Raw genomic sequence first — 12400 nt, 5'->3', positions numbered from 1 at the left:
AGGTCTGGTTAGCAGGCCTCTCTGCACTCTGAGTCTAAAAGCAGCATCAGTCCAACACTTTGGGGGTGATCACTCAAAAAGAGGCATTTACTTACAGTCCCTGTGTCCTGAAGTTAAAAAAAATGAAGGAGGGCAGGGACGCAATGGTTCAGCACCTAAAATTGTGTAGATCAAATGACTTAATATTAGGTAGGAGTTCAGCAAAACACTTCATATAATCTGCACACAAATAACATGTTTCTCAATACAAAATATTAATTGGACATGTTCAATTTATAATCCTTTATTCTTTTATCTTCTTTTTTCACATTCGATTAATAACCGTAGCCAACGTGTTTCATCCTCTCTGACTTCTTCAGGTCTACAAAAACACACATAAATATTTCATTTTATTTACAAATCAATAATACAAATATATAGCATTGTCAGTTCTAACATAACAATCCCTATACAGCATTTATTTTAAAGATTAATAGTATAACATATTGTTACCTATAAATGAAAAAAGGAAAATAATCAATAAACATAATATTAGACAGGCCTAACTCATCTATCAAACGCATGTACACTAATATACGGTGATATGGGGGAACTTGTTTGTCCGTTTGTGTCTAGATATTTAACTTGACTTAACGGTGAATTCAAGTTACTTTACCGATCTATCCTATTTTATATTGAGGAGATGAAGCTGGATATACTCAGTTATGCAGATCCCTTACCTCCAAGCAAAAGTCTTCTCAATTTGGCTAGACGGTACAGTTGTGTTAATCCTTTTGTGTGTGGTTTGCATGTAGAGCGAGCTGTTTGTCCTACAGAGAATTTGTAATATGAGAATTGGACAAATGAGCAGGTCCTACTTAGTTATTTTTTCTTAGTGTGTTCTTTAGACCCTTAAAGAGGAAGAGCCTTTCTGTGGGGTCCGGTAGAAATACCACAGTACGGTGAAAAAATGAGGGGTAGGTGTCCATGGGGGGTTGGCAACAATAGGAGGTTAGCCAGTAATGGGGCATTGGTTGCCCACAGGGGTTGGACGCTGGGCTTAGGCACTCACCAAGCCATGTTGCCACCCCCATCTCATGCCTGGTCAAAGACCCAGCAGCCAACACCATGCCTGACTGTGACAGGGGGCTGGTCTCCCTCAGGGGGTTGTGTTCAGGCTTGGCCACAGGCCAGGCTCTTTGGCCAACCCCATGCCTGACCGACAGCGGTGGGGGTTTGACCGCTCGCAAGGAGTTGGGTGCAGGGCTAGCCCGTGTGACCAACGCTACACCGCACACGGCATCACTGATAACTCACTAATCATGTGGGCATGTGCCTGCGTTAAATAGTTGTAATACTGTGCAGGAGACATATTTTGAGTAGCAAGAACGTTTATAAGGTGTCGATGTTTGTTGAACTTTGCTGTAGATTTTTAAGCGTTGCAGCTTGCTGACTAATATAGAATGTAGGGGTGTTCAATTTAGATGTGTTTTATCTCACGCTACCATTGTAAGCATGGCTGTAACATTGTATGCCACTGTGCCAATCCGAAAAATAAGTGCATTGCATTTCACCAAACTATGGAGGGTTGTCCATAGGGACTGGCAGAAGGTTTCTCTTCAAGGCAAATGCATTTTTGTCAACCTCTTAACTTAAAATGGTGTAACTTGTGAAATCTGTAAGCGGGTAATTCCATTAAGTTGTATAGAAAAAATGGCCACAGGTGTAGCTTGTTGAATTACTTAAAGTCCACAAACCATGTAAGACTATGTCACATTGACTGGATGCTGTCATCAGGGATGCCAATTGAGATGGGATTAGTGATGTCCTCAACTATGCCATTTAACATGTCCTGAGTGATGTAATATGTGAAGTCATAAGCAGTGCATGGCGGTTGTGCAAATTCTAGTTAGCTCAGTAAACTACAACTGGTGAACTTCATGTTTTTTGTGGTTTTTAAACATTAGTTTTTATCTCATTTCAACACCTAACTATAACTTCACTTTCACCTTTGCTTTTTCAGGGATTTTCATTATTATTATTTTTTTTAAATGTCAACTAAGGTGTTATCACTAGACCTATCTATAACGTCCCTTTAACCTTTGGTTTTTTGCCGTGAATTTCTGGGTTTTATGATCCTATTAAAACTTAAACATACACCCCACCTTTTCAGGCCTTGTGCCTAACCCGCCACAGATTGCCAGCCCATATTTTCTACTCCTCGTTTTATTTTTTCTTCAAAAAAGGAAATGTTTTGGGGTACCTGCTTCGCAAGCTCCCACCCCTTTGTACTGTGGTGCCACAAAAGCTTCCCCAAGGATTATTCTACCATGCTGTAGTACCATGGGGTAGAAGCTTGTGCAGTGGTTCCTGCTGGAGTGTCAGGGTACCCTACGAGAGTGCCACGCTGGGTCCTGCAGGAGTAACGTGATATTGACAGCCTGAATTTATATTTTTTATTTTAACCATCCACCTCCTCCTGCCACCCACAAAGATTTTTATTTTAACCTCCCCTCCCCACCCACGCAGGTTCTTGAGGGTCAGGATGTCTCAACATGCTGGCCACTTATGCTTTCTTTTAAAAGCTTTCCCAGGATAAAGAGACTGAGTCCCCAAGTCCTATAATGGTGGCCGCATATTTTGTTTAGAGTTGCAGCAAGCCAATCCGATCACTCTGTCCCACTGTCCTGAAATGGCAAACAGGAAAAAAAGCTCCCTCAGTCAATCGGAAGGCCATATTCATTGTTATATTAGGTACCATGGGACCCCAATGGGTCCAACAGTCCATCTATATCTAACTTTTTAACCACTACATGCCCACCCCAAGCCACTCTTTAAATTCCTTGAAAATGGCAGAATAGATTAAAACCACACCTCAAAAAGCATGCTTTCTGATTAAAATTCTAACTTCACTTTTTTCTTGGTCCCTGCGTGGTGGATCAGGGCGAAAATGTCCATGTTATTGGCAAAACAAAACAAACTCTTTCTGTAGAAACTCTGACCTAACTACAACTCTATACTGGCAGGCATAGAAAATTTTCTCTGGCAGAATCTTTTACACACCAGAGTCTTTGGGTCTGCAAACCCAAAATGTATGATAGGAGTAAAATGCTTCCTCATCCAATCAAATTTAATTCTTTTTTAAATTTGTGTCCACAAACTGTCCTCAAACTTTTGACTGTTTCAAACCCACCCAACATTTTTTTGTGACACAAGCTTCTCAAACGGATTTACACAAAACCAAGCAAAGGCCCTTCTTAAGTAAAGTTGTACTTTCATGCTAAGTTTTGTTGAATTCGATTTAACCATTTTTTCTGTAGCAAGGATTTCTTTGCAAGTTGGAGTGGCAAAGTATTTTTGCCAGTTGCTTCCATCTTATCTTTGCTTAGATACATGAGGCACTATTTCGTTTGGTTTTATTTTGCATACTTACTGTCATTTTCATAGTTAAGAAGTAATTTGTATTGTACTCTTGTAAATAATTCAAGAAAATATTGCTTGTAAAAAGGTCATATAACTAAGACATTTATTTCATTTTACCCTTAGCTGACAGAAGCTTTCTCTCCTCATTCCCCACCACATCAAAGTCCATGGGGGTTTTCAGAATCATTACGATTGCAATGTGTCATATATGGGAGTGAGATGACATCTCCCTCACAGTAACCGGAACCTAAATGTTGGCACATTTGGTACTGTACCCAAATTCATAAGATGGGCTGCAGATCATCCTCTAGTGAGAGAGAACCTGTCTACAGGCTCTCCACAGCACATTACCAGCAGTTGTCGCCCACATTAATCGCGGGTGAGAGGACGGGGGGGTCCTGCGGGGAGGAGTTAAAATAATAATAAAGAAAAAACGTACCTGTCTACCTGCCGGGTCTCGCATTTTCTCGGCACTGGCTCCTGCTCTCCTGCCTCTGGCAGGAACAGGGAGCAGGCAGCCTCCCTCCCGTAAGCCAATCACAATGCTGCAATGGCAGCGTTGTGATTGGTGGGGATGCCGCCCAGCCAGGGGCTTACGGGGAGGCCATTTTCTCCATGTAGGCTGCATTGCAGCCTGCATGGAGAAAGGTCAGAGTGTGCATGACTGGTTTGGGCGGCTTAGAGGGCTCACCAAACAGTCATTGCACCCTCAGGTGTGGGCACACCACTGCTCCCCAGCTCGCAGAGCAGCCCCACCCACCTGCTACTACACATAAAATGGTAATAACGGGAAGTTATTACCATTTTATGTTTCTGCTTCTCGTACTACGAGAAAGCAGTGGGGCGACGCTCCCCCGCCCTAGTGGAAGAGCCACCCCTGATTACTAGTGAGAAATTATTTGGAGCACTATTTGCTTGTTGAGGAAAATCCAGACAAACCTCTTCACATTAGAAAACGAGGCAACATGCCAGAGTTGTGCATTCTCTGTCCCATATGATCAGTTTTCTGAAAAATGCCCTCTCTATTAGCTTATGTAGGTGGTGTTGGTGTTTGCCATTTTCTCTTCTTCTTTACGTCAGTATGATGTAAAAGAGTAGAATAAAATATAAATGGCTCCAATTACTCTGACTTGATCGGCATCACATGTTTGGGCCCTCAGAGGTTATCACGAGGGCAGCGTCTCTCAAAGTGGGAGAAAGAGTAGTTTTTAAACCCCACCCAACACAGATGACCTTCCCAACCTGGCCTCCGAAAGTTAAAATACACAGGAGGGTAGGGAGGTAATGGAAACCGGATGTCTAGTTCCCAAGAAATAGTCTGGCTTAAAATAGGTTTGTTAATGTTCTTATGAACTGTCCTTATTTTTTCGGTCGAGCCTAGGCAGCGCTTGCGCTGCCTTTTTCAAGACATGCTGTATTTACTTTGTGGGGTTACAGCCTGCCCATTGCCTTTTTATTTGTCCCTTCAATTGTCGGTCAGAAATGCTCGCTGGTGGCTAATCCTTCCTCTATGTCCGTCCTTTTTGTGTTTGGCTTCTTCCCATAGTGCACTGCCCAATTACTGTTAACATTATGCTGCTGTGTTGTGTTCATTTGCGGGACAATATTTTAGTTTTTTTGATTCCTGGTTGTGTCACTGTTTGCCAGTCTTTGTGGTTTAACTTCTGTGCCCACCTCTTAATCTTCCTGTCCCATTCAAATATTGAGATGAAATGTCAGAAGCTTCCCCCCCTGCTTCGCTGCTTGTTGCTTTAGTGAACCTAGGTCACCTGATCTTCAGCAGTCCAAACTTGCAGCACAGTTTAGGGCAAGGCTTGGGCAACTCCTGTCGCATTCTCTCTGATGCTTGTTTATATAATGTGAACTTGAGCGACCCGAAGGTGTTGGATCGCTTTACATGAGCGCTAGTTACATTACACAATGTCAGATACATTTTGGGGGCATTTTTATAGAATTTGAACTCGACTGCCCTAAAGGTATTGAAACTTTTGGTTTTAGGTGCGCGGAGATTAAGTGATGCCGCCGCCGCCACCTCTGTTTATTCATTATTTCCCCTCTACTCGACAAATGGGAGCAGCATTAGGCGCTCTCATTTCGTCCCATGTTGCTGCATACCTGCCCCGCTGCTTCCTCCTTTCATCCTCCTCCTTTCAGAGCTGTAATTTCAAAGCACATTCACGGCATCTCCCCAGGGACTGTGAAACATTTTTTATTGTATAATGTAAACTTGAGCGACCCGAAGGTGTTGGATCGCTTTACATGAGCGCTAGTTACATTACACAATGTCAGATACATTTTGGGGGCATTTTTATAGAATTTGAACTCGACTGACCTAAAGGTATTGAAACTTTTGTTCTTAGGTGCGCGGAGATTAGGTGATGCCGCCGCCACCTCTGTTTATTCATTATTTCCCCTCTACCCGACATATGGGAGCAGCATTAGGCGCTCTCATTTCGTCCCATGTTGCTGCATACCTGCCCCGCTGCCTCCTCCTTTCATCCTCCTCCTTTCAGAGCTGTTATTTCAAAGCACATTCACGGCATCTCCCCAGGGACTGTGAAACATTTTTTATTGTATAATGTAAACTTGAGCGACCCGAAGGTGTTGGATCGCTTTACATGAGCGCTAGTTACATTACACAATGTCAGATACAGTTTGGGGGCATTTTTATAGAATTTGAACTCGACTGACCTAAAGGTATTGAAACATTTGTTTTTAGGTGTGCGGAGATTAAGTGATGCCGCCGCCACCTCTGTTTATTCAATATTTCCCCTCTACCCGACAAATGGGAGCAGCATTAGGCGCTCTCATTTCGTCCCATGTTGCTGCATACCTGCCCCGCTGCCTCCTCCTTTCATCCTCCTCCTTTCAGAGCTGTAATTTCAAAGCACATTCACGGCATCTCCCCAGGGACTGTGAAACATTTTTTATTGTATAATGTAAACTTGAGCGACCCGAAGGTGTTGGATCCCTTTACATGAGCGCTAGTTACATTACACAATGTCAGATACATTTTGGGGGCATTTTTATAGAATTTGAACTCGACTGCCCTAAAGGTATTGAAACTTTTGGTTTTAGGTGCGTGGAGATTAAGTGATGCCGCCGCCACCTCTGTTTATTCATTATTTCCCCTCTACCCGACAAATGGGAGCAGCATTAGGCGCTCTCATTTCGTCCCATGTTGCTGCATACCTACCCCGCTGCTTCCTCCTTTCATCCTCCTCCTTTCAGAGCTGTAATTTCAAAGCACATTCACGGCATCTCCCCAGGGACTGTGAAACATTTTTTATTGTATAATGTAAACTTGAGCGACCCGAAGGTGTTGGATCGCTTTACATGAGCGCTAGTTACAATACACAATGTCAGATACATTTTGGAGGCATTTTTATAGAATTTGAACTCGACTGACCTAAAGGTATTGAAACATTTGTTTTTAGGTGCGCGGAGATTAAGTGATGCCGCCGCCACCTCTGTTTATTCATTATTTCCCCTCTACCCGACAAATGGGAGCAGCATTAGGCGCTCTCATTTCGTCCCATGTTGCTGCATACCTGCCCCGCTGCCTCCTCCTTTCATCCTCCTCCTTTCAGAGCTGTAATTTCAAAGCACATTCACGGCATCTCCCCAGGGACTGTGAAACATTTTTTATTGTATAATGTAAACTTGAGCGACCCGAAGGTGTTGGATCCCTTTACATGAGCGCTAGTTACATTACACAATGTCAGATACATTTTGGGGGCATTTTTATAGAATTTGAACTCGACTGCCCTAAAGGTATTGAAACTTTTGGTTTTAGGTGCGTGGAGATTAAGTGATGCCGCCGCCACCTCTGTTTATTCATTATTTCCCCTCTACCCGACAAATGGGAGCAGCATTAGGCGCTCTCATTTCGTCCCATGTTGCTGCATACCTGCCCCGCTGCTTCCTCCTTTCATCCTCCTCCTTTCAGAGCTGTAATTTCAAAGCACATTCACGGCATCTCCCCAGGGACTGTGAAACATTTTTTATTGTATAATGTAAACTTGAGCGACCCGAAGGTGTTGGATCGCTTTACATGAGCGCTAGTTACAATACACAATGTCAGATACATTTTGGAGGCATTTTTATAGAATTTGAACTCGACTGACCTAAAGGTATTGAAACATTTGTTTTTAGGTGCGCGGAGATTAAGTGATGCCGCCGCCACCTCTGTTTATTCATTATTTCCCCTCTACCCGACAAATGGGAGCAGCATTAGGCGCTCTCATTTCGTCCCATGTTGCTGCATACCTGCCCCGCTGCCTCCTCCTTTCATCCTCCTCCTTTCAGAGCTGTAATTTCAAAGCACATTCACGGCATCTCCCCAGGGACTGTGAAACATTTTTTATTGTATAATGTAAACTTGAGCGACCCGAAGGTGTTCGACCGCTTTCCATGAATGCTAGTTACATTACACATGGTCAGATACATTTTCGGGGGTATCTTTATAGAGTGCACACCCGACTGACCCGAAGGTATTGGAGCGCTTTACAATAGCGGCAGTTACATAACACAAGGTCAGGTTCATTTTTTTCTTTTTAGGTGTGCAGAGATAAAGTAATGCTGACACCGTCCCTGTTTATTAATTATTTCTACTCTACTTGACAAATGGGAGCATTTTGTTGTTATTGCTATGTCCAGTGCCCCCATACCCCGAAGGCTGGTTTCGTAGGCTGTTCAATACTCTGGTGATGCAGTCACACACAGAATGTTATAGTGCTGTTGACTTGCATCGAGGCACTTGTCTTTCTGTTTGTGTGTTAAAAAACCTTGGAATGTGTCCATAAATGTTTCCTGAGGCAAGCATGTATTCTTGAATCAGACTGTATTGCTCAGTGTGTAGTAATTGTACAGCTCCTCAATACGTTGCTGATCAGCACCCAGGATAATATGCTGCATGGCTAAAACACTTAAAAGGTCCCAAAGGCGAGACTTTTTGGCTATACCAATGTTTGTTTTTTATTATTGTGGTATGTTAAAAATAAAATGTTCTGGCTTATTTTTTTCTTCCTTGAAATTTTTGATATGATTCACTCTGCAGCTGTTACTTTCTGTGGTAAAAACAGTAACCAGTGTTATGTCTTTATATTTCTCTAATTTACATTTGTCTTGAGAGAATGACATTTGTATTTTATTCTCTTATGCTTTTCTACACCAGTTTGGGAAGTTAATGTGTTTTTTAGGCTTGGCTTTGACAGCTCTGATGTAGTGTCTATTGTTCCCAATACATAGAGTGGGATATAGCCTCATTAAATGATCTTTCTCACCTCATCCTTTTGGCTGTTTTGTATAACATTTCACCTTCTAGTGAGTGCTTGCACTGTAATGCATGAGGGACTATTTTACTTCTTAAAAATACACAAAAATCATCACACATTAAATTCTTTATCGCATAGAAACATTATATTTATATTCAGACTGTGATCACTTTTTTTGTATTTTCACCGCAGCAAGCTTTTTAATTTTTTTATTGTTTTGTTTAGGACTCAAAATGCAAACCCAACCTCTTGGCTTTGCCAATGCCGGTTTACAGTTGTTTATCTCTGCGTATGCCTAATGTGTGTGCACATTGTACAGTTCTATAATCCACTTGAGTAGGTTCGACATGGGTATTTCTATAGCGCCATCCTAGCCAAAAGGCAGTGGAGCGCTATACATGGCTCCTTCCATGAAGCAAACAAGGGCTGTTAACGTATGCAAGCTTCAGATTTGCACCCACATCATTGTGACCCAGTCGGGTTGTATGCACTCTCCAAATGTCAGTCACTCAGCAGTTACGTTTCCCTGCATGGACCTTAAAAGGTCAGTCTGAAAATGTGATTCTTTTAACTGTTGGACACCAGTGCTAATGTCACTCGTGAACGATGATGTACACAATTTGGGCACGGGACATATTTTTCCACTATCCGCAGTGTTCCACTAGGACCGGCCTAGCTCAAAGGAGAAATGAGGGAGTGTGTAGTCTCTCATCATATCCCCTGGCACTGTTACATACACTCATTTTACTCATGACCGGTGTGCACGTGCACACCTCCGTTGCTCAAATGCAGCCCTTTTGCTTCAAAGAGCAGTTGTTCATTCATTTATTTATTTTCAATTGTATCCTTTCCATTTGGAATTCTATGACGCTTGTTTGAGATTTTCGATGCCAACTTTAAAATAAGTTATTTTACTAGGTTCATAAACTGATGCATCAAATTCTGTGATGAAAATGTACATTCAGGTATTTCAGAAATTCCATTCCATTGTCATACTTTTAAACTAAATTTCTCTCCAAACAACAACGGTGTTGAGTTACCCAGGTGTGCACGAATACATTATTTTAATAATTGCTATTGCACTCCTAAAATTCACCTGATATGTCACAAGAATGCCTCACAGTTTTGTTACCAATGGCGTGAAAACGTATCCACCTGCCTTATACAGGACTCTCAAAGGGACTTCTTGATCGAACAGGATTCCAGGACACTTCACAGTGTTGTGAGGTGTGTGAGCCCTGTGACAATTATAGTTTCATGCCTGCTTTGAGAACAGTTGATATCTCTGAGAGATTGTAAATGTCCCTCAGGCTACTAGGTTTTAATGACACACTTTGTGTAAACCATCCTAGACACACATTTTTCTTCTTTGTGCTTTATTTGTCAAGTGTTGTCATTTTACATGGAGAACGCATAAAGTTTGTTAATATACTCTTTGTACTGATTTTTAATAACACTTCAAATACTGTTCTGCTGAATAATTCTTCCTTTTAGCTGGTAGGCCAATACACCTTGGTTTAAATGCATTTATATACTGTATTATGTGCTTTGTTTTTTGTAATTCTTTTATTGTATAATTGTAATCAGTATTGCAATAAATAAGCCTGCTAGTGCAACCCTCAGTGCCATGCACTCCTTTATAGTAGACACCTTTTTCTACACAGTTTCTTTGCCATTTAATCTTGAATATTCTCAGTTTTAGGTTTCCCCAGAGACTACATTCATCATTATTGTGTGTTTTGTGATGTGGAACAGATTTAAAGAGGGTCTTTTCCAGGACAGAACAACTGGACAGATGTGTATTTGGATAATTATTTTGAGCCATCTGCATAACACATTTCTCCACTGCATTTACTTACAGAAAGGACAACATTTGGAATTATTCATCATGAACTTTATTAGTTCTTGCGAGTCCCCAAAACCCAAGCCAAGTAGACCGGAGCTGACCATTGTCAGTCCAACGTCTGAAAACAATAAGAAGGTATGTCTGAGCAACAGTGTTAAAGAAAAGTTTTAACTTTACGTCAGAGTACACTGTGAGCGATTCACTGGGCTCTGGAAACTGGCAATTGTTTTGCATAGAACAATGGTAGCATCCCTGTGGAATTGGAGTCTGGGAACATGTTGTGAAAAACACTCCATTGATGGTTAGGAATGGGACTATGGTGGATCAAATAAAATGTTGGAAGCACATCAAGTTTCTGAAATGTTTCTCTTTTGTGTTGGCAATTGAACCTAGCTCATCTGAAGTTACTTGACTTCGTACGTGGTCATTATTCTGACAATCCACCGTCCTGATATTTTGCAGCCGCGGAGTCTTTTCCCCGTTTAAGCTCTTGAATGACCTTTTAACTGTCTAATTTTTCAGAGGCATGCTTATCTTCTGATCCAGCGCGGGAAAAAGGGGGGCAAATTTACATATCCTCCCTGCGTCACAGACCCGTCATCACTCTTACTCATTCACACACACATTCATTGGTGGGGCCCATAACACCAACACACATAAGTTTTCTCTCACAACTCTGCGCACAGGAGGAATCGATGTATCCCGCTGGACATGTGGGGGGGGGGGGGGTACCTTATTACCTATAAGGAAGAAAAGTTATATTACAGAATATACATATTTACATCACCACCTATAGGATCCTAACCTTAACATCAAGGCACTCCACCACTTGGTCGACGGACCAATTAGTTGGACTGGTTGATGGTGATTTAGAACCAGCTAAAACACATTAAAGCTTCAGAATCCTCTAGTCACCTAATGGAAAAACCACAAACTCATTATTTCTGTTAATCAAATTTTTTGTTTATCTAAAATCTTGTCAGCATTTCGGTCAATCAAATTCGAAGTTTCAGTCAATCACCACAAATCGCATGACAATTTATATTTACCTATTCTTGCTATCGGGGTCTTTTCTAATTCAATTGGCTCTGCATAAACCAAATTCTCTGCTCAATTGTCCCAATAGAAAGCAGGCCAAGACTCAAAAGTCCGGCAAAGTTCTTTGCTCAGCACGACACAGCCGCAAAGATCTCCAAAGGACCAAAAATTGTGCAAGCATGTAGCTCATCCGTCATCGCCTGTGGGGTGAAAGGGGGTGTGTGATAACTCCTCCCTATTCTTCTATCCTTTTTATAATAATATTCTGAGTAACATGAAACATTGCTTTGGCAATAATTAATTTTGATTGGTCCATTTGAAGAAAATTTTAACATCATCCGACTTACACAGAGATTTTGGTTCTCAGAGAAGTGCTGGGTCACTTTCTCGGTTTAGGTCATAATCATGTAACATTGTTGTTTCCTCGTTGTAGAAGATTGTTTCCTCGGGTGATTTTCACTGACTGAAGTTTGGCTGTCCTCCATGTTCCTATCCTTGACCAGGAACACTGTGCTCTGAATTGAGGATGCCTGGAGATCTAAGGAGCCATCCGAGTCTGCGCAGTAGACATCGCGCTCACGAGACAGCGGCCACTTCCGAACTCCATTTTGAATGTCATGGCTTGGTAGGCTCGAATGCCAACTTAAGCAAAACAAACGCAAAAGAGTAATTAATGTGCGGAAATGAAGATTCTAATGTTAAACCCTCACTAATCCCTTTATGTATTAGTATTTTCCTAGCTTATAGCGACATTTAAAGCAATAAAACTCACCATTCGGTCCTAACAGGAACGCAAACGTCACTAAAGCAACATAAATCATGCAATATTCTATCACCA

The 12400-nt window shown here is 41.8% G+C and overlaps 1 protein-coding gene across 5 annotated transcripts in view; it reads left to right on the top strand.

Annotated features, from left to right (window-relative positions):
* SNX14 (sorting nexin 14) overlaps positions 1 to 12400 on the top strand; it is a 609680-nt gene that overhangs the window by 435883 nt on the left and 161397 nt on the right. For all 5 annotated transcript variants that reach the window (XM_085611049.1, XM_085611048.1, XM_085611046.1 and 2 more), the window contains one exon: positions 10540 to 10659. In XM_085611049.1, the coding sequence (XP_085467175.1) occupies positions 10540 to 10659 (120 nt within the window). The remainder of the gene's footprint in view (positions 1 to 10539; positions 10660 to 12400) is intronic.

This window comes from Triturus cristatus, chromosome 6 (assembly GCF_964204655.1).
Source record: "Triturus cristatus chromosome 6, aTriCri1.1, whole genome shotgun sequence".
Taxonomy (NCBI): Eukaryota; Metazoa; Chordata; class Amphibia; order Caudata; family Salamandridae; genus Triturus; species Triturus cristatus.
Note: the sequence above shows the minus strand (reverse complement) of the source record. Positions and strands in the feature narration are given on the sequence as shown.